We start from the raw sequence: 23940 nt of genomic DNA on the forward strand, positions 1-23940 counted from the left end.
TATTCCCTGAGCAGTCCAGCAGAGGGAAGTAGATGAGTGGACTATTAACCCCACTCTAATATCAAGCAACATTTAAAAATATCCATTTGAAAGATCTGGTTTTTCCCTAAAACAAGTTCCAAGTAAATCCTTATGACACTGCAGGCCACTCTGGTTGGTTACTGGAATCAACTCTGGCCCTCCTTTTAGCCCTCCTTGCTGGGAATCTGGAAGGTATGACCACCCTAACCATTCGAAAGAGGAGGAGATGTGGTTCTCTTCCAGCTGGGCAGTTCTAGAGACAACCTTGTACACAGCCTTCATGATTTAGATTTTCTGGCCATGTGGGCAGGGCCAACACTTTAGATTTATGGAATGCTTTCGTTTTTGACACTTTCCCAGGTTAAAAATGACCTCCCAACCTCACAGCTAGTAAAAGACCAGCTTGAACAATCTAACCAGGAGGGGCGTGCCAGGGTCCATTCCATTTCAGTGCTTGATGCCTGCTGAGGGCTCGTCTCCTGGCTGACTTGGTCCCTAGCTGGGCCTGACCAGCTTCATAGAGGAGGCTGGACAGCAACTCATCTCCAAGAAGAAGCATTGCACTGAAGGAAACAGGCTTGAGGTAGGCATACAAGAGGAGACAAAGGCAGTGAGAGCTGGGAACGAGGCCCCAACCCAGAATGCAGTGGCCAAGTGAGGGTCCAGGGCAATAACTGGGAGCCAGGCTTTCCATGACGCAGTGGAAAGGGAGCCAGGAAGCTACTCAGCTGCAACACTGCCCGTGACACCACCTGGGACTCCTGCCTCATTTTCATTGAGTTCTGAGCCTCAGCACTCCTAGAGGAAACAGCCATGGGTGTGAAGTAAGGTTCATGGTCCTCAGTTTGTAGGTCTCCAATCAGCTGGTTGCAGGAGTCATTTTAAGAGTTAACTACCTCAATCCCCCCAAAATCCAACTGACCTTCTACTAGTTTATCCCCTACTTATAAAGAAAACGTGTTCAACTATATCTATCACTTAGTTATAATGTAGATAACCGTATCTAGCAACAGAATTTTGTGTTCATAAACTAGAGATAAAGGGGTTTGGTGTTTTGATGACAACCATCAAATTATTACATCAAACAGCATCTTAAGGTCCTGGTTGGTGTCCTCAGTTTCACTGCCAAGGGGGCAGGGCAGGTAAAGTTGTCCCCAGAGATGAGGAAATTTGCATCTCTAAAAAGCTTCCAGGTGATGTTGAGCTGCTGGTCTCGGGACTAGACTCTGAGAACCATGAATCCTTACCTCGTGAACTTTTTCATTGTCTATTAACAGCCTGAGTCTTCAGCTTTCAGCCTATGGTGAAGTTTGAAGATCTGTAATGGGCAGCTGTTTTCCTGTACTAGTGATCAGTCCAGTTTGTAGGCAAACCCAGTGAGGAATAAACACAGTTTTCTGTATGTGGGTAGTGAGGGGTAGAGAAGTGGCAGGGTCCTTCCTAATTTAAACTAAACATCCAACTATTGGGGAAAAAGTTCAATAGCGATGACTTTATGGGAGCAGGAGTCATAGGACCGAGCGCCAAGAACATGGACCCCAGCCAGTATCCCTACGTGAGCTGGCTGGTTGCACCCCCGACCCCAAAAAGGATGCTGCCTTAAGGCAAAAGCAGGCAACAGCCTCAGGCTCCTTGGGTGTGTCAGGGCTTCTCTGAACCACAGCAGACACGCAAATTCGGAATATACCCCTGCTATACCTTGTTCTGCTTCCTTCATAGAAATCTGCTTTATGCGAACAGTGGAACATTAAAAATGCATTTATTTTTAGCTCCTCCATAAGGAGGGCTTATATTTGAGAGCATTTTATCTAATTTTGAATACAGCCAACATTCCTACAGTGCAAATGTACATCCACAGTGAACATCTACACCAGGAGGCCAGGGAGTGAATTCAATCCCTCCAGACAGTAGTGGTACCTGTCACCCAGTTCTGGAGAGTCTGCTCTCACACGCTCTCAGAGCTGCAGGACTAAACCTCAGAAGGGGTTGGCATGAGACTTTACAACCAATACAGGGGAACTGAAAAGGCAATTCCTCAAGGTAAGAGATTAAAATAAGCTTTTGCCCAACCTAAAGACATCCACCAACCAGAGAGAAGATGGTGACACTAAGAAATTTGAAACATGTCATGCAAACGCCTGAAAGAAGCAGCCACTGTGGGGGAGAGCCACGAGCCTGCAAGTGATATCCCCGGCAGACCTCCCCACCCCCAGCCACTGAGACCGACACGGCGAAGTGAGAGCTCTCCTGGGGTTCCCTTGTCCACTGGCCTCCCTTCTTATTATAGAGCCTGGAGTCAACCCAGTGAGGCTGGCCCCCTGAGGATCGGCCAGTTTGGCTCCACTGAAACTGTGCTCATGTGGTGGAGAGAATGTGGACTTCAGAGTCGGCCAGACACGGGTTCAAATCCCGATCTCACAACCCCACTAGCTGTGACATCCTGGACAAGTTTCTTTACCTCTCTGAGCTTCAGTGTTGTCATCTATAAAGGGGGGATTGGATGGATGGACGGGCAGACAGATGGATGGATGGATGGATGGATGGATGGACGGATGGTTGGATAGGAAGATAGAGAAAAGAGGGAGGAAGGAAAGGAGATACAGATGACAGATGCGCTTACATACGTACATACAAACATATAAGTAAATGTACATATATATACACATATATACTTACATATTGTTTAACCTTTAAATAGTCAGAAACATAAGAAGAATCTGTTAAAGTGTTGGGTATAGTGCCCACTGACAGAGAAACACAGCAGACACTAGCTCCTTCCCATGTGATTTTTCTAAACCACCCAGCTCCAGCCCTCTGTATGCTCATTGCTTCAGCTGCAACTCGTTGTTGGAGTGCCGTTCAGCATAGCACCCAGCTCTTCAAAGAACAGCACAGGGCACCTCAGCCTAGCCAAGTAATTTCATATACCTGGTCTTGTTTAATTACAGACGCTAAAGATTAATTCCAAATGTCCCTCTCGTGGCCAAGCTCCTCGGCTAACAGATGTTTTGCAGGTGGCCTGACACCTCACTCATCACCCTCCGCTAACTGGAAGTGTGGGACATAGTGGGGGGCAGCTAGGATGAAGTTCACCACTTCTTTGAAGAACAGGTCAATTACTAGTGTAAATCAATTACATGTAAAAGAGGGAGTTTCACTTACTTGAGAGAAGAATTATGTGCGGGTCATTAGAAGCATTCATTTACAGGCAACGTGCTAATTACAAATCATTACCTATTAACTAGGACCAATTTCTATAGGACATTTCCATGCTAAGCCTTAGTTAAATTAATAGGGAATTACTGAATCTGCTCAGAGCTGATCAAATCGTGTTTCATTAGGAGCATTCCATCATTCACACCAGACCTCTTCCCCAATTATTGCCATGAGCAGAGCTTCATGCATGACTGTATGATCTAGCTGTGGGCAGGGTGGGGGGGGGGGGGTGGTTCTGCTTACGTTAGAGGCTCGGTGCTTAAAAAGGGACCCCAGGGGCACCTGAGTGGCTTGGTCGTTAAGTGTCTGCCTTTGGCTCAGGTCATGATGCCAGCGTTCTGGGATCGAGCCCCACATCCATTTCCCCACTCAGCAGGGAGCCTGCTTCTCCCTCTTCCGCTTTCCCTGCTTGTGTTCCCTCCCTCTCTGTCTCTCTGTATCAAATAAATAAATAAAATCTTTAAAAAAAAAAAAAAAGTACCCCAGAGGATATCCAGACCCCCCACATGTAAGTGCTAATTGTCAGCCATGAACACTCTTGGTCTTACTGTCCTTAAAACCAAGCAGAGGGAACTAATACTTGACCATACATATCTCAGAGGCTCCTGTGACCCCTTTAGCCTTTCAAGGCCCCTGACATCAGAGAGCAATGTGCAAAGGACAAGAGGGAAAACAAGGAGTAGGGGTGGGCTGAGGGTCACCGTAGAATCCCGAAGGCCCCTTTCTGCCAACCAAGAGCTTCATAATCCCACAATAGTCTCAAATTCAATCAATTCTTAACTAAACCAAGTTGGGAAACATGTCAGTCCTTCGGAGTATGTTATATTTGGAGTGGAGGCCCTCTTTTCATCATGTGCTTTTCTGCGTATCCTTTTGAGGCCACGCTCCCTGCTCACTGAGGTGAGTGTGATGGAATGGCCCTACCAGTGGGAAGCCTCCGTCCTCCAGGGAGGTATTGATCACAGCCCACTGCGCCGGCAGGACGATCCCCAAGTGACCATTAGACCTTGTAAATCTTCATTGTCTCTTTGTCTGGGATTGCAGCGCCTAGGTGTAAGAAAGCAATGCAGGAAAGGAAAACCAACCCCTCGTGTTCTACAGCTTCTAGTCTGTCCTCTTCCATTTAAAACAGATTATGTAGCCAAAAAGTCCAGCGCTTAAGTCAGTTCTGCAATTCCTTGAAGAGTTAAACACTGAATTAACGAAGGGTCCAGAAAAACCATAAGAGACTCTTAGTCTCACAGAACAAACTGAGGGTTGCCGGGGGGAGGGGGTTAGGGAGAGGGTGGCTGGGTTATGGACATTGGGGAGGGCATGTGCTATGGTGAGTGCTGTGAAGTGTGTAAACCTGGTGACTCACAGACCTGTACCCCTGCGGATAATAATACATTATATGTTAATAATAAAAAAACAAAGGGTCCAGCAATGCCGCTTTTAAGTACATACCCCCAAAACTGAAAGCAGGGACTCCAACAGGTACCGGAGTACCCACATTCATTATAGCATTATTCACAACAGCCAACAGAGCAAACAACCCAAGTGGCCATCAACAGGTGAACAGATAAACAAAATGTAGTGAAATGATACAATGGAATACTGTTCAGCCTTAAGAAAGGAGGAAATCTTGTCCCATGCTACAAAGTGGATGGTCTTTGAGGACATTATGGTAAGGGAAAGAAGCTGGACACAAAAAGACACATACTAAATACTTCTCTGAGTTGTCTGGAGTGGTGAAGTTCAGAGACAGAATGCGGGATGACAGCTTCCACGGGCTGAAGCAAGGGGAAAGTGGTGAGTTATGTTCCATAGGTGTCAAGTTTCTGTGTGAGGTGATGAAAGATCTGGAAGCGGATACTGGTGATGGGCACACATCACCGCAGATGTACTGAATGCCACCAAACTGTCCATTTAAAAGCAGTCGAAATGGCAAATTCCATGTTCTGTCTGTTTTAGCATAATCATAATTTTTAATAAAGATTATGCAAGAATGCTGGCATGTGGACCCAGGAACCAACTTTTGGAAGGAAGGGCAATCAGCAGCTCGCAGTGTTTGCAGACACGCGGTGCTGGCGGTCGCGCGGGTGGAGGCCCAGCCTTCCTGGGAGGCTTGAGCACCTCGGGCATGGGGAGGCTGCGTCCTGGGAGAGCGAACCAGCCCAGGTGGATCTTCTTTTCTGTGCAGGTTCCAGCACAGCCAGTCCCACAGGAGCCCAGCAGGAAAGACTACGAGACCTACCAGCCATTTCAGAATTCCACGAGAAACTACGACGAGTCCTTCTTCGAGGACCAGGTCCACCATCGCCCTCCCGCCAGTGAGTACACCATGCACCTGGGACTCAAGTCCACCGGCAACTATGTCGACTTCTACTCAGCTGCCCGTCCCTACAGTGAACTGAACTATGAAACGAGCCACTACCCCGCCTCCCCCGACTCCTGGGTGTGAGGAGCGGGCGGCGCGAGGCGCTCCGGGAACAATGCATGTGCATGCATACCACAAGACATTGCTTTTCTTTTCCCCCCTGCAAATTTAGTTTGTTAAAGCCTGTTCCGTAGGAAGGCTGTGATAACCAGTAAGGACCTATTACAAGCTCTTTTAGAAAGCTAAATGAACCGAACGTTAGCTTGGAAGTCAGTAGGAAGCTGGAGTGATCCTGACCAGGACACTGTACAACACCTTTCTAGTTGGAGCTGTAGGGTGTAAAAAAAAGTGCTTTGCCTTGAACGTGGCAGAAGGCAGTAGAGGAGACGGGCGGGGTGGTAGGGCGTGAAGGGTACCGTTAAGCACAAGGGGCGGCGTAGTTCACACACGTTAGAGGGACGGCTTCTCACGCTTTGTTTTCTCTCTTCATCCGTTGTGATTCTAGGCTTCAAGTTGCATTGGGGTTCCTCTGTACAGCAAGACGTTTCTTGCCTTTTGTTAATGCATTGTTGTAAAGTATTTGATGTACATTACAGATTAAAGGAGAAAAACGCATCGTGTATATTCTACCATGCGTAGTGTTTCCTCATCTACGGTTCTAAATATTGCTTCGATTTCAAACTTTTGAAAGATGTATGGATTTCCAGTTTTTCTTCTCTTTTCTTTCTCCCAGTATGTTTTAACAAAAAAAAAATGGGAAAAAAAGGAATATTTAGCAGTATTGTTCGTTCTGATCTGTGAATTTGTTTGTGGCAACTAAACAAGGCATTCAGCAGTTTCTGACAATTAACATCCATCATTCCACACTCCTTGTCAACAAAGTGCTTTTTCACTGCCTAAAATTTTAGATGTAGATATTTGAAATAGATTTTTTCATTTATACCAGTTTTCTTTATGATGATACAGTGTTAAAAGAAAATAAATTACAATTGATCTGTCATCCATATTTGCTAAGAATGTCTATTTCCAAGGACCTATCTTACAAAATACACATTCTTGCTTGTGTGTCTGTGCGCGTGTGGGTGTGTGTATGTCCTCGTATGTGTAAAAAGGACCTGTGTGAGATTTTATTTTGATAGAAGCTATTTCATCCGCTGTTCATCTTGTACAAGCTTTGTTTCTGGTTTTTGGTATCAATGTACATCGGTTTGTTCCTCTTGTACTGCATCTACTTTCTGACCATCTAGTGACTCAGGATATTAGGCCAGTTGAAGTGAAGTTATAGGATTTTCACACTTTCACACATTCTTGGATACCACCTCTTTCTACAGGTCCATTTCCTTCCACGTTTTATGCCCTCAGAACACAATAAACCATGGCCAACTCAATAATTTCACTTTGGGGCCAATTACTTGAAGTATCAACAGAAAATGTAAACTGCTCGCCTTATTACCCCCAAACTTTTTGTTCATGTGGCAGGGAGCAGTGGACCATTATGGATTAGATTATTAAAATTGAACTTGAAGCTAATGTTAGACTAGTGGTTAACAGAGCTAAGAAATAAGGCTAACCATTTAAAAGAACACGGGCTGTGGGTAAATTAGCTTTGCTCTCTAGATGCAAGTGACTGAGGCCAATAGGTGCCTAAGTAAATGTTAACTGTTCTTGGAAAAAATAAAAATTAAATAACAAAAGAAATTGGCTGCCATCTTCCTTTAAAACTTGCTCCCCTTCACGCTACACAGCTTAATTCAGCTCTAAGTCCAAAATCAGCGGTTCCTTCCCCAAATTTAACAACAATCAAAAGATTTTTTGCTCATGTGTGTTTTTGCAAACAAAAAGCTAATTTCCCTGAATAGAGCAAGAGATGGAAATTTACATATGAATTCTCCTACAAATTACCAGCAAGCTGGAGCTTGTTGCATCGTTTCCTCCAGGACTCCACGTTTTGGTGGGTTCCTCACAGGAATGTTCCAGCCCCCATGGAGAGAGAGAAATCTACAGCACTGGGAACAACGTGTCCACTTCATTCGTGTCATAGAATGAACTAGTGAAGTTCATCAAGGCAGATAGGACTCATGCATGACCTCGTTGAACTTGTCCAAAAGAAAACAGTGGGACTCCTTCCTGGCTGGATTGTGCACAGGGGAATTACTACATGTCCTAAAATGTCCTTCTAGCAGAAATGTCATGTTTTCTTGATGATTTTGAGTCCACGCCTTCCCTGCATTTGTGACCTGGGAAGACCAAAGATGCCTCTGCGGCCCATGATACTTCTGATGGCACATTGTGTGGGGCTGGGATGACCAATTCAGCTGGGAGCCTCTGGCTTCAGAGGCAGAAGTAGGAGGAAGAAAATGAAAAATTTTGCTGTTATTCAAAGCAATCCTCTTATTTTCATCCACACACATATACATACACACAAATAAATAGAGAGAAGTGATTGATAGAAGGTGATAGATGATCTAGATATATGAGAGATAGGTAGGTAGACAGATCCTAGACAGATAGATGAGATGTCACATAAATTGCAAAATGACCTAAAGCCCCCACAAGCTCCCTTGGTAATAAAGGTTGATCAGCTGGTGATTTGTTATTCCTAACAAGGGCTGTATTGGATAAAAGCCTGCAGTGGCAAGAAACTTTTGTTTTTGTTTACATGGTACTAAAGTGACCAGGTCCAACACCTCCACCCCACCCCTGGCCCCCTGCAAATAGTTGCCTCTTGGGTCTACAAGAGCCTCCAGATCTTGAATTCTCTACTGAGATGGGAATGGTGTTTTTCAGTGAAAAGTAAGGAAGAAAAGGAACTAGAAATTTTTTCCTCTCAATCCCTGTAGTGGGCCATATACATACACCCAATGCATTTAATAGGTTGTAAAATCTTCACATTATGTATGAAAAATAGACCCTTTTTTTTTTCACTTGAGAGTTTTGATCACCAGGGACTGATGAAAGGAATACTTAAACTATTACCACCTCGACTGATATTAATATTTAAAAATAAGATCTTTTAATATTGATTCAGGTTTCATACCACACATCATGCTTTAATCCAAATTATCAATTGGGAGTTTGACAATAAAATATCAAACAGGTTTATAAGAAATAGGGTGACATAGAATGTCGCATCACACTTGGTGCCAACTAGGTGAAGGTTAACCACTGATGACCCATTTCATACTAGCAAGATTCATATATTACAGAAAACAGCTCTTATCAAAAAAGCAATGTTAAATTCAATAGCAAAATAAATTTCAGTTTCTTTGGTTTGTTTCTTCCACTTACTTCAGCTCCTCTTTGAGAATCAATTTCCTTTCAACTGATGATTCGGTCCCTTCAAAGGGAAAGTGGCAGCTCTCAGGTCAGGATCTTCATTAAAATGCGATGGTCTCCATTCCTTGGACAGAGCTCGTTGGAAGACTTTATGCACATCAGCTCCTCTCAAGGCAACATACTGTTTTGTAACATGTAGAGTTAAACAAGAAGAAGGATCTGAGATGTGGGGACAATCCTTGGCCTTACAAAGTTGAGAGACAAAGACCTCCAGTTACTTACAAACAACAATGACTGTGCTCCCAAGCGATGACCTCACATTCTTCTCCAAACCAGAGAACTAATACAAACACCCAGTTCAGGTCTGGCAAGGCAGACACTTGACCTCCGTGTCTTCCGTCAGTTCCACAACAACCCACCAGGCTGCACCTACTGTCTTATCAGCCACAGAGGAAGGAGGAGCTAAAAAAAAAAAAAGCAAACCAATAAAGCACACTAGGAAATGGTCAAAGTGGGGTCTTGAGAGTTTAATCCACTGTTAAGACAATGGAATTCTTGACGTGAACTCCAACAATGGCTACATTAGCATCACACATTGAACACTTTTTCACAGTATGTCCTTGCTTGGTTCCTCAATAAAATGAAGACAAATGCTTCGATGATGTGCCTGGTACTCTATTAGAACATGCATACATAAGAGAGACCTGTCACCCCGGGTGTGCTGACAGCCATTGGGAGAGATGGTAGAAGATACACATAATGCTCCAGACTTATTTCTCCACCAATGCGCTCCTGGGGTTTGGGTTGAATAATCTTTTGGGGGAAAGGTGGGAGGCAGGGTGAGATACTTACCAGCATCTCTGGCCTCGACCCACTGGAGGCCTATAACATCACCATCTGCAGTTGTGACAATCAAAATTGTCTCCAGATACTACCAAGATATCCCCTGGGAGGCTCAAGCAGCCCCAGTTAGAACCACAGCTTCGGTGCAATGCTTGTTGCAACTGAGCACAAAGATGCACTCCCAGCTGGGGGACCTGAGAACACCACAAAAAGAAGACAGTGTTTGGCTAGAACTTAAAGAATGGATAGACTTCTGATGAGCAATAATGGAAGCATTTCTGGAAGAACATGAGCCAAAAAGATGTGGGAAGTATAGGGAAATGGACAGGGCACAACGTGCAACAAAATTAATTTTAAAATGAGGAAGAAGGGGAGCTTGGGGAGAGAGAGAGAGAGGTCAGGCTGCAAACAAAGTTGAGGCTCCTGAAAGCCATATTACAGAAACTCTGAAGATTTTTCACAGCATCTTTGCAGACTTTCTGGGGGTGCATGGTGGTTGTAAAGGTAAAGTCTAGATCAGTGGCCCTCACACGAGGCATCAGAATCACCCAAAGTACATCTGAACAATGTGTTCAAACATTCAGTATATGATTGAATAGGGCTGGGACTGGCTGAGAATTTTAATTTCTGACAAGTTCCTAAGTTGATGTTGATATTACTTGTCTAGAGACTATACTTTCAGAACCCCTGGTCTATAAGGAGATCACTTCTGCATGATTAGAATAATCTAGAACCTTATTCTCAAGGTATAATCAAGACTGGCATCAACACCACCCAGAAGCGTAGCAGAAATGTCCCACTCCATCCTTTCTGCATCAGAATCTGCATTTTCATAAAATTCCTGGGTGATTCTTAAGAACATTGATGTTTGAGAACAGTGATGCATAAAACATAATAATCTGAGCTAGGAGAATGGCAGATAAAATGAATAAAACTAAGACGAAATGTTGCAGATATAAAATCCTAGCACTTGGTGACCACTTGAGGTGTGATGGAAGAACCCAATGATCCCTCTAAGACTGGAGCTTGGGTGATCAAAAGCCCAGCAGTGGATGACCCACTGGCAAAAAGGAAGAAAGATCTTCTTGGCAAGGAAAATCCACTCCATTTTCGACATATTACAGAGGTTGATGGTAGATCCAGGGAGAACATCACAGCAGACAGTGGGAATGCAGCCAGGACTCTGAACTAGAGTCACAGAATTAGGCCTCATCAGTTCGGGGTTGAGAGTTGGAAAGTGGCATGGATAGAGCATCCATAGAGAGGGGGATATAAAGAAGCAAGCATGCTGGGGTTGGTGAATGTTCATGGGCAACCAGCATGATGCCAAAGGACACAATAGCATATTGGAGGTGGGGTTTGGGGATAACAAGACCAGTGCACTGTTGTCAAAATCAGAGAGAATGTCATAGGAAGAGAGTAGAAAGTGTCACTGGTGAGCACAGAGAAGGACAAGGAGGAAGACCACTGAGTAGAAGCCATTGAGTATGGTAATTTGGAGACCATGCAGGGCCTAAGTGTGTCGTTCCAATAGCAGGTTAGGGAGGGTGAATACCAGGGGAAGGGGGCAGAAGCCTGAGAAGCTTGGCAATGAGCTATTGATTGTGATGAGACTCTGGCCTGAGACAGTCACAAATGGAATGAAGGCTTGTTTCAGGATAGCACTGGAAACTTGTAAAGCAAGGGCCCATGCTCAGACAAATGGTTTAAAAACAAACCCTTCCTTGCGCGCAGCATTTTCTCACTTTCACTGTGTTTTAATGGTCATTTGGCTTGTCCTACCCACTACCACTATGTGGGGTCTTATTACAACCTGCCCTGTTTTTGAGATGAGGGGAGTAAGATGCAGCGATATCACGTAGCTGGCAAATTTTGCTACTGGACTTAAAATTGAGGCTTTTCTACTAAAGACCATAATACCAAGATGCCTCTTTGAAGAAAGGTGACCTTCCAGCAGTGACTTCAGATAGGATCAGGAGTCCATGAAGCAAAGGGGCCACAGGTGGAGGAAAGCCTGATTCCCCAGGATCCATCCTTTACCCAGCACTAGTCCCACCTTGTCTCAGGCAGTGGGACTCCAAAGTCCAAGAGGAAGGCTGTCTGTCTGCTGATCCCACAGTGTGTTGGTTCTCCTTACATCCTACACAACCAGTGCCTCCCGTGTCAGTTGCTGCTACCATTGATTTCACTTCCAGATGCTCGTCCTTAATATCCCTCCCACCTCCATCTGCTCCAACCTGCTTAAACCTGAACTTCGTGGAGCCAACAAGATGCTTTTTTTTTTCAGAAATTCTAGTTCGAGAGCATGTCCATTCCATGACCACAGCCTCCCTTAGTGACCGACTCAGCAGAGAAGTCTGGCGCCCATTTCCAAATGGCTGCCTGTCTTTATGCTCTCATACTAAAGAGCAGACAGCTATGAGATGACCACACAGCTAAGTCACAGAGCAGAGAAATGTGAACTGGTCATTATGGGAATTAAACCCAAATCACTGACCATGTGAAAAGTGAACTTGAACTGCATGAACTAACTTTTCGTGAATGGAAAAATTATCACAATACCACTGACTGTGTGTATGTCTATGACTAACTCTTAATTATGAAGGATACAATTGCAAATCACACACATAACAATTGAACAATTGAAATAAACCACTCCAAAAGTTAGTGGTTTTTCAAAAAGAGAGAGAGAGAAATGCTTTGTTCAAGAATTTGCAGTCTGGACGGGGCTCCATGAAGACAGCTCAGTTCCATTCCACTCAGAATCAGCGACAGAGGTGCGCTGGGTTGGAGCCACTTAAAGGCTCAGTCACTTAAGTATCTAGCACTTCTGCTGAGAAAACTCAAGCAGCTGGGGGCAGGAAGAGCTGCAGCCCCTCAGGCATTCTGTGAACTATCTCCTCATTCCTGCCCAGCAGAGATGCTTCATGGGGTCAAACTTCTCTATTGTCTCAAGTTGCCCAAAATCTGTCCCAAGAGAAAGAAGCCAGCACAAAATTCAAAATGCATTCTATTAGTCAATGCAGTAGCAAAATATTGCCCAGTTCCTGAGGGAGGGGGGAGAAAATATATTCTTTCTCTTGATATGGGAGGGAGGCAAGATTCTGAAAGAGCATGCAAGATTGGAAACACGATTGTTGGCTTTTTGAAAAAATCTTCTACAAAACTGATAACACTTTACCTTTCAAACTTTGATCAGGATTTCTTAATGGCAAAAGCAGTAAGTTTTACTATAAGTAGTTAAAAATTAATACTATAACTCACAAAATTGGGATAAAAGAGCCATGTAATTTTGTCAGAAGGAAGGGTTTGGATCTTGGGTTTGTGTTTCCTCCAGCTGAATGAGAGCAAGAAAGCATGTGATGACTCTTGTTCCTGGCAGCCATCTTGCAACCATGAGGGGCCCAGAAAAAGCTGAAGTTAAAGCTGAGGAAGGCAGGGTAGATATATAGAAAGAACCTGGTTCTCTTCTCAGAGCACATGAGAACCACCAAATCCCCCAGATATTCCACAACAGGCAATCATTAAGCACTCATATCCACATTCTAGAGATTCTTCTCCTGCCCTCATATAGGAAGTAACCAAAGGCTGATCTGATGAAAGCAATCTCATGATAAAGAGTTAAATTTTCCCAACACCATTTCCTTAGAATAAAAGCTTACATATCCTAAAATTTAGTAAAATAGAATTAATAATAAAAAAAACTGACGCATCAATTTTGGTAAGCATAAAGGCATTCCACAGACAATTTTTCTAGCTATTGTCCTAATAGATCTTATTTTTTAACCCTAGTAAAACGGGCTACAGATTCATAATTGTGAATGGGTTTGACATTTATGTCATTGCCTCAGTACACTATCAATATCAGATGACTTGGGGGTTTTAAGCAATTATGTTCTTCATATGTTCACGATCTATAACAAAGAGAGCAAATGGAGGATGATTAAAGGCTTGGAAGGGTGAGGAGGAGCACAGGGCCGGTGTACTGAGCAGTGACACAGCTTTTCTCTGGACTGGGCTGTCTTTGGAAATGCACAGTTTTGAGAACGGGAATGTCTCCAAGTTATATGGCACTTTACCACTTCTTCTTATGCTAGCAGACACCCCTTCCATTATCAATACAGCATAATTATCACCTTCCTTTTCCCAATTCCCAGCCCCACAACTTCTGAGATGAGCTCAGGAACACTGGTCCTTGGGACCCTCTGAAGATAAAGAGCATCCAGAACCTTTGCAGCAAATGAATCATTGATATAGATGAATGACTTCATCTTTTAATTGCCAGGTGCCCAAGGATAGGAGCTCCCCTGGGTCCACCGATAACTACTTCCCTGGTCCTAATACATTCAGGGAAGATTTCCAAACAGATTTCCTATTCACTCAAAACACAATATTCTGAAGGGAAGCATTGCTTGTTTTCCCAAGAATTTTTAAACTTAAAAAGCAACAGCTGGCAATAACAGGACCTACGCCAGCATATGCCAAGTGGCATTGACAGGGTGCTGTCAGAACCTAGGAGAAACGTCCAGTAAACTGTTATGGAATGGACAGAAGTGGAAGAGAAACTGTTTTTAAGTGGCTCCATTTTGTTTTAAGTTGTACCACAGATGCCAAAAAAAGTCAGAAACGAGATTGGCAGTACCTTTTAAGTGGAAGTTCACTGGGGGTTCAAAGTCACTAACCCAGTTACTAAGTAACTTGAGCAATTGTATGCTGTTAATGTTGACCCTAGCAAATTTGGAAAGATAGAGCTGACCAGAGTAAGTAGGAGAGAAGATCAGATTTTGTAAACTGAATTGGACTATAGCAAGAAATCTTCCCATCTTGTAAATATGTATACATAGGTAGTATTTAATTAGGGTTCCCAAATTTAGCAAATAAAATTACAGAGCATTCAGTTAAAATTGAATTTCCAGAAAACAGCCAATGATTTTTTTAATATGTCCCACACAATATTTGGAACATACTTACACTAAACAATTTTTTCATTGTTATCTGAAATGCAAATTTAATTTCAGCCATTATTTTTCTAGGGAGTAATGCTTTATAGAAAAAGTGAAAATAAATTCAAGAGAAGGAGAGGAGCAAGATAGCAGAGGAGTAGGAGATCAAAATATCATTGGGTCCCAGGAGCTCAGCTAGATAGTTATCAAACCATTCTAAACACCTACAAACTCAACAGGAGACTGAAGAGAAGAAGAGTAACAATCCTAGGAACAGAAAACCAATCACTTTCTGGAAGGTAGGACGAGTGGAGAAGTGAATCCAAGGTGATATACAGGAAGAAAGACCACTGGGGAGGGGCTGGCTCCCCACAAGCAGTGGAGCAGTGGAGAACAAATTCAGAAGTTTTAGAACTCTGCTCCACTGAGGGACATCACTCCAGAGGCTAAGGGGGGTTGGAGCCCTCACAGGGACAGTGTGATCTCAGGACCCATGGGGACACAGAAAGACTAGGGGTGTCTGAGTGTGGCAGAGCTGCCAGGTATTAGAACAGGGAAGCCAGAGCAGGAAGCCGAGGAGCGAGCTCTCAGTTCAGGGTTACCTTACAACACTGAGATCTGAGGCCCAGTTGGGCCACTGCCCTTCAAGAAGGGACCACACAAGCGGCAGATCCAGAGAGACTCCTTCCTTCCTCCTCTGGGAGGGGTGGCACGGGAGCACTTGGCAGAAATCTACTGGGTTTGGTGACTCCAAACAGGTCCATGCACCAAGATAGAAGTGCTGTCATAGGCCAGGTGGGCGCAGAGTGCAGGTGGAGACCAGGAAGATGGGAGGGATCGACTGCTTTTCTCTGAGGGTGTACTGAGGAGTGGGACCCTGAACTCTCAGCTCATCCAGGCCGGAGATTGGGAGGCCACCATCTTCATTCCCATCCTCCAAAGCTCTATGGAAAGTGTTCAGGGCTCTGAGAGTGACCCAAAAAGATTACTTAACCTGGCCCCTGGCAAGGGAGGTGCAGTTTCACCTCAGGCAGAGACATTTCAGAATCACTGCAACCAGCCCCTCCCCCTGAAGATCAGCAAGAATATCCAGTCAAGACCAAGTACCGATCAAGGAGAACAGTGGAACTCTGAGCTAGGGGAATACAACACATAGAATTCATGGCTTTTTCCCCATGATTCTTTAGTCTTCCAAAGTTAAAATTTTTTAATTTTTTTCTTATCCTATTTTTCAAAAACTTTCCTCTTTCCTATTTTAACATTTTAAACTATTTTATCTTATCAATACCTTTTAAAAAGTCTTTTTAAATTTTCCTTTTTATAGTCATATCCTATCTTTTCATTGTATTTAACCTTATTTTTTGTATACACGTAGGTTTCCTTTCTTTAAAATTTTGGCATATAGTTTCTTCCAACAAATCAAAATATACCCTAAATCTAGCGCATGGTTTTGTTTTAGTCTCCAGCCTGATCACATTCTTTCCTTTTTTTTCTTTCTTCAACCAACTTCTTATCAATTCCTTTTTTAGAATCTTTTTAAATTTTCATCTTTACAGTCATATTCCATCACTTCATCATGTTTACCCTTATTGTGTGTGTGTGTGTGTGTGTGCGTGTGTGTGTGTGTGTGTGTATATATATATATATAAACTTTTTCTTTATTTAAAATTTTGGGAGACAGTTTCTTCTAACAGACCAAAATATAGCCAAAATCAACTGTGTGGCTCTGTTCTATTTACCAGTCATATATATATATATATATATATATATATATATATGTATATATATATATATATATATATATATATTTCCCCCCCCCTTCTCCCCACCCTCCCCTCAGTTTTGGGTTTCTTCTGATTTGGTTAGCATATATTTTTCTGGGGTTGTTGCTACCCTTTTAATATTCTGTTCTCTCATTCATCTATTCTTATCTGTATAAAATGACAAGGTGGGAAAACTTACCTCAATAAAAAGGACAAGAGGCAATAATGATGGCTAGAGACCTAATCAATATGGACATTAGTAACGTCAGATCTAGAGTTCAGAATGACAATTATAAAGATTATCAAGGTGCTAGCTGGGCTCAAAAAAAGCATGGAAGATACTAGAAAATCCTTTCCTGGAGAAATAAAATCCCTTTCTGGAGAAATAAAAGAACTAAAATCTAACCAAGTTGAAATCAAAAAAGCTATTAATTAGGTGCAATCTAAAATGGAGGCTTAGGGCACCTGGGTGGCTCAGTGGGTTAAGCCTCTGCCTTCGGCTCAGGTCATGATTTCAGGGTCCCGGTATCGAACCCCACATTGGGCTCTCAGCTCAGCGGGGAGCCTGCTTTCTCCCCTTTCTATACCTGCCTCTCTGCCTACTTATGATATCTCTCTCTCTCTCTCTGTCAAGTAAATTTAAAAAATCATTAAAAAAATAAATAAAAATTAGTAAAAGTGTTTTTAAATGGAGGCTCTTACTGCTAGGATAAATAAGGCAGAAGAGAAAATTAGTGATATAGAAGACCAAAGGATGGAGAATCAAGAAGGTGACAAAAAGATAAACAACTACTGGACCACGAGGGGAGAATTCAAGAGATAAGTGATACCATCAGATAAAACAATATTAGAATAATTGGGATCCTAGAGGAAGAAGAAGAAAGAGAGAAGGGGGGCAGACGTTATATTAGAACAAATTATAGGAGATAATTTCCTTAATTTGTTAAGGGAATAAGCATCAAAATCCAGGAGGCACAAAGAACCCCCCTCAAAATCAATAAAAAGAAGTCAACACCCATCATCTAATAGTAAAACTGACAAGTCTTTATGACAAAGAGAAAATCCTGAAAGCAGCTCAGGACAAGAGGTCTATAACATACAATGGTAGAAATATTAGATTGGGAGCAGACCTATCCACAGGGCTCTGGCAGGCCAGTAAGGACTGGCATGATATATTCAGAGCACTAAATGAGAAAAATATTCAGTCAAGAATACTATACCAGCTAGGTCATCATTAAAAATAGAAGGAGAGATAAAAAAATCTTCCAGGACAAACAAAAATTAGAAGAATTTGCAAACACCAAACCAGCCCTACAGGAAATATTGAAAGGGGACCTCTAAGCAAAGAGAGAGCCTAAAAGTAACAGACCAGAAAGGAACAGAGACAATATACAGTAGTAGTCATCTTACAGGCAATACAATGGCACTAAATTCGTATCTTTCAAAAGTTACCCTGAATGTAAATGGGCTAAATGCCCCAATCAAAAGGCACAGGGTATCAGAATGGATTTAAAAACAAACAAACAAACAAACAAACAAAACCACAAGACCCATTCATATGCTATCTGCAAGAATCTCATTTGAGATCCAAAGACACCTCCACATTTAAAGTGAGGGTGTGAAAAACACTTTAAAATGCTAATGGATATTAAAAGAAAGCTGGGGTAGCAATCCTTATATCAGAAAACTTAGATTTTAAGCCAAAGTCTATAATAAGGATGAGGAAGGACACTATATCATACTTAAAGGATCTGTCCAACAAGAAAATCAAACAATTTTAAATATCTATGCCCCTAAGATGGGAGCAGCCAATTATATAAACCAATTAATAACAAAATCAAAGAAACACATCAACAATAATAGTAGGGAACTTTAACATCCTCCTCACTGAAATGGACAGATCATCTAAGCAAAAGATTGACAAGGAAATAAAGGCTTTAAATGATACACCAGACCAGATGGTGTATCACAGATATCACTGATATATTCAGAACATTCCATCCCAAAACAACAGAATACACATTCTTCTCCAGTGCACATGGAACATTCTCCAGAATAGATCACACCCTGGGTCACAAATCAGGTCTCAACCAATACCAAATGATTGGGATTGTTCCCTGCATATTTTCAGACCACAATGCATTGAAACTAGAACTCAATCATAAGAGGAAAGTTGGAAAGAATTCAAGTACATGGAGGCTACAGAACATCCTACTAAAGAATGAATGCATCAACAAGGAAATTAAAGAAGAATTTTTTTTAAATTCATGGAAACAAATGAAAATGTAAACACAACTGTTCAAAATCTTTGGGACACAGCAAAGGCGGTCCTAAGAGGAAAGTATATAGTGATACAAGACTTTCTCAAGAAACAAGAAAGGTTTCAAGTACACAACCTAACCCTACACCTCAAGGAGTTGGAGAAAGAACAGCAAAGAAAGCCCAACACCAGCAGGAGAAGAGCAATAATAAAGATCAGAGCAGAAATCAATGAACTAGGAATCAAAAGAACAGTAGAACAAATCAACGAAACTAGGAGCCAGTTCTTTGAAAGAATTAATAAGATTGATAAACTCCTGGCCACACTTATCAAAAAGAAAAGAGAAAGGATCCAAATTAATGAAATCATGAATAAAAGAGGAGAGATCACAGCCAACATCAAAGAAATACAAACAATTAGAAGAACATATTATGAGCAACTATATACCAGCAAATTTGACAATTTGGAAGAAATGAATGTATCCCTAGAGACATATAAACTACCAAAACTGAACCAGGAAGAAACAGAAAACATGAAAAGACCCATAACCATAAGGAGATTGAAGCAGTCATCAAAAATCTCCCAACAAACAAGAACCCAGGGCCAAATGGCTTCCCAGGGGAATTCTACCAAACATTTAAAGAAGAATTAATACCTATTCTCCTGAAACTGTTTCCAAAAAATAGAAGTGGAAGGAAAACTTCCAAACTCACTTTATGAGGTCAGGATTACCTGATCCCCAAACCAGACAAAGACCCCATCAAAAAGGAGAATTGCAGACCAATATCCTTGATGAACACAGATGCAAAAATTCTCACTGAAATACTAGCCAATAGGATCCAACAGTACATTAAAAGGATTATTCACCACCACCAAGTGGGATTTATTCCTAGGCTGCAAGATTAGTTCAACATCTGCAAATCTATGTGATACAATACATGAATTAAAAAAAAAAAAAGAACAAGAACCATATAAGATTCTCAATAGATGTTGAAAAAGCATTTGACAAAGTACAACATTCTTTCTTGATCAAAACTCTTCACAGTGTAGGGATAGAGGGTATAAACCTCAATATCAAAGCCATCTATGAAAAACCCACAGCAAATATCATTCTCAATGGGGAAAAACTGAGAGCTTTTCCCCTAAGGTCAGGAATATGGCAGAGCTCTCCACTATCACCGCTGCTATTCAATATAGTACTAGAAGTCCTAGCCTTAGCAGTCAGACAACAAAAAGAAATAAAAGGCATCTGAATCAGCAAAGAAAAAGTCAAATGCTCACTCTTCGCAGATGATACTTTATGTGGAAACCCCAAAAGACTCCACTTCAAAACTGCTAGAACTTGTACAGGAATTCAGTAAAGTGTCAGGATATAAAATCAATGCTCAGAAATCAGTTGCTTTTCTATAAACCAACAACAAGAGAGAAGAAAAAAAAAATTAAGGAGTCAATCCCATTTATAACTGTACCCAAAACCATAAGATACCTAGGAATAAATCTAACCAAAGAAGCAAAGAATATATACTCAGAAAACTAATGAATACTCATGAAAGAAATTGAGGAAGATACAAAGAAATGGAAAAATAGTCCATGCTTATGGATTGGAAGAACAAATATTGTGAAAAAGTCTGTGCTACCTAGAGTGATCTACACATTTAATGCAATCCCTATCAAAATACCATCATCTTTTTTCAAAGAAATGGAACAAAGAATCGTAAAATTTATACGGAACCATAAAAGACCCCACATAGCCATAGGAACATTGAAAACGAAAATCAAAGTCATTGGCATCACAATTCCAGACTTCAAGCTCTATTACAAAGCTGTAATCATCAAGACAATATGGTACGGGCACAAAAACAGACACATAGATCAAAGGGAACAGAATAGAAAGCCCAGAAATGGACACTCAACTCTATGGTCAACTAATCTACAAAAAAGCGGGAAAGAATGTCCAATGGAAAAAAGACAGTCTCTTCAACAAATGGTGTTGGGAAGTTGGACAGCCACATGCAGAAGAATGAAACTGGACCATTTCCTTGCACCACACACAAAAATAGACTCAAAATGATTGAAAGACCTCAATGTGAGACAGGACTCCATCAAAATCCTTGAGGCAAACACAGGCAACCTCTTCGACCTCAACCACAGCAACTTCTTCCTAGAAACAACACTAAAGGCAAGAGAAGCAAGGGCAAAAATGAACTATGGGGATTTCATCAAGATCAAAAGCTTTTGCACAGCAAAGGAAACAGTCAACAAAATGAAAAGACAACTGACAGAATGGGAGAAGATATTTGCAAGTGACATACCAGATTAAGGAGTAATATCCAAAATCTATAAAGAACTGTTCAAACTTAACACCCAAAGAACAAACAATCCAATCAAGAAATGGGTGGAAGACATGAACAGACATTCTGCAAAGAAGACGTCCAAATGGCCAACAAACACATGAAAAAGTGCTCCACATCACTTAGCATCAGGGAAATACAAATCAAAACTTCAATGAGATACCACCTCACACCAGTCAGAATAGCTAAAATTAACAAGTCAGGAAATGACAGGTGTTGGTGAAAATGCAGAGAAAGGGGAACCCTCCTACACTGTTGGTGGGAATGGAAGCTGGAGTAGCCACTCTGGAAAGCAGTATGGAGGTTCCTCAAAAAGTTGAAAACAAGAGTCATGACCCAGCAATCACACTACCGGGTATTTACCCCAAAGATAGAAATGTGGTGATCCAAAGGGGCACGTGCACTCGAATGTTTATAGCAGCAATGCCCACAACAGACAAACTATGGAAAGAACCTAGATGTTCATCAACAGATGAATAAATAAAGAAGATGTGATACAATAAAATACTATGCAGCCATCAAAAAAACCCTGAAATCTTGCTATTTGCAACAACATGGATGGAACTAGAGGGTATTATTATGCTAATCAGAGAAAAACAATAACCATAACATCTCTCAAATATGAGGAATTTGAGAGGCAGGGCAGGGGGTTGTGGGGGTAGGGAGTGAAAAAATGAAACAAGATGGGACCAGGGAGGGAAACAAACCATAAAAGACTCTTAATCTGGGGAAACAAACTGAGGGTTGCTGGGGAGTGCAGGGAGGGATAGGGTGGCTGGGTTATAGACATTGGGGAGGGTATGTGCTATGGTGAGTGCTGTGAAATGTGTAAACCTGATCACTCACAGACCTGTATCCCTGAAGCAAATAATACATTATATGTTAATAAAAAATAAATAAATAAAAAATAAAACATTTTTTTAAATAAATTCAAGAATCAACTACTTGATTAATCTCAATCATCATAGATGTGGCAGAAATATACATATATAATAGCAAATAAACAGGAATAGGACTCAGAAGCCCTACTTGTGTAAACTAGTTAACTTCTGGGTCACCATTTCCCTAGTAGCACATCGGGGTGATAATACCTGGTCTGCTTCCATTTTGCAGTTTTTGCAAAGATCACATCCGGCTAATAACCAATGGCATGGTGGTAAATGTTTAACAATGGAGTTTCAAGGGGTGGCTGGGCGGCTCCATCATTTAAGCGGCTGACTCTTGATTTCAGCTCAGGTCCTATCTCAGGTGGTGAGATCGAGCCCCACGTGGGGTTGGCTTGAGATTCCTTTCCCCTCCGCCCCTCCCCCAGCTTGTGCAATCTCCCGCTCTAAAATAAATAAATGAATTTAAAAAAAAAATAAATAAAAAACATGGAGCCAAGAAGAAAGGGGCTTGGGAGAGGGAGAGATAAAAGAAAGAGAAAGGAAGGAAGGGAGGAATGGAGGGAGGAACCCAGAAAGGAAGGAAGGAAGAGGGAGAGAGGGAGGGAGGGAAGCCGACCTCCTTGATCTAGAGCACCTGTCAGTGTCTGTAAGTAAGTGCACACACCACCACCAACTGCGTATTGCCGATTTGCTGCCGCTGAACGCGAAACGGGAAGTGGTGCTCAGTAACAGAGCAACACATTGTCTCCAGGGTACAGTAAACTCTGTTATGAAATGGACGTACGTGGCAGAAAGCTTCCAAGAGCACAGGCAATAAAATGTAGTAAAAATAATCATACTGTGTAGGGTACTGAGTATTTATTACCTTTATTTCTTACCTTTATTACCTGTATTCTTTAGTATAATTCATTTAACCCCAAGTTTATGTAATGTGATAACTTAATAATGGCTGTATTTAACAACCGGCTTGCATATTCCCGAAAATTTTACCACCTGGTCTTACGAGCTGAGCGTTACAGGCCAGCAGCCCCTGCACGGCCCTGCGATGATCCCAGAAAGGGGCAGCCCGAATGTGTGTTGCTAACACTCACTCACTCAGCCAACCTCTACTGAAGTTGCCATGTGAGAGGCACGATACCAAACTCCTTGGGAGATGGATGGAACCAGGAAAGCAGTGCTGTGAATAACCCCCTGCCACACACACACACACACCAGGGTCTCTAAGGGGCCAGGTCTGCAAGGAGGAGAAGAACCCTACTAGGTAGGTGGAGAGCAGTGCGGCCACGACCCAAGCTAGTGGGGAGCGGCAGGGATGGGGCAGACGCCCTGCCCCGGAAATCAGACTCCCTGCCCCGGAAGTCAGACTCCCTGCCCCGGAAGTCAGACTCCCTGCCCCGGAAGTCAGACTCCCTGCCCCGGAAGTCAGACGCTCTGCCCCAGAAATCAGATGCCCTGCCCCCGCAAGGAAAAGCCAAACTGAGGGTGATGGCTGGAAGACCTTGGGCTGGGGGTATAGCAGTCAGCCTGGCTGCAGGCTCTGTGGGGGACCGAGGAAGGGAAAGGCTTCAGGTGGCAGGAGGGGAAGAGGAATTCAGGAAAGGCTCCATGTTACAGAGGGACTGGCAGAGGAGAGGGCAAAGTGTTGCCCAGGGAACGCCTCCCTGCCCCTCCACCCTATCGCTCCAGGCCAGCAGCCAGTGGAACAAGGACAGGTCCCCAGCCTGAGCCTATCCACCCTGTAGGGCTTGTAAGCCTTGGATTCTGGAACAGCCCACAGAAGAGAAAGCAACCACGAAAATGACATGCCACATTTCTTATTTAAGAACAATAAATAGAGCAGGGTTTGCAGCCTTGAGGGTGTTGTGGCCATTGCTTGCAATACCAGCAATGATGTTACGCGGTTACTTACGGCTGCTTCGGGTAAATAAATTACCCAAGTGTATTTGTTTCCTACAGCTGCTATAACAAACTGTCACGTGTTTAGTGGTTTAAAACAACAGGGATTTATTAGGTCCAGAAGT

General features: G+C 42.5%; 1 protein-coding gene across 4 annotated transcripts in view; it reads left to right on the forward strand.

The window, feature by feature from the left end:
• Window positions 1-7290, forward strand: part of CTNND2 (catenin delta 2) — a 901368-nt gene extending 894078 nt beyond the window's left edge. For all 4 annotated transcript variants that reach the window (XM_032337744.1, XM_032337745.1, XM_032337748.1 and 1 more), the window contains one exon: window positions 5420-7290. In XM_032337744.1, coding sequence (XP_032193635.1) covers window positions 5420-5680 — 261 coding nt within the window. In that variant the 3' untranslated portion in view covers window positions 5681-7290. The remainder of the gene's footprint in view (window positions 1-5419) is intronic.
• Window positions 7291-23940: the final 16650 nt, after the last annotated feature.

This window comes from Mustela erminea, chromosome 3, assembly GCF_009829155.1.
Source record: "Mustela erminea isolate mMusErm1 chromosome 3, mMusErm1.Pri, whole genome shotgun sequence".
Lineage (NCBI taxonomy): Eukaryota > Metazoa > Chordata > Mammalia > Carnivora > Mustelidae > Mustela > Mustela erminea.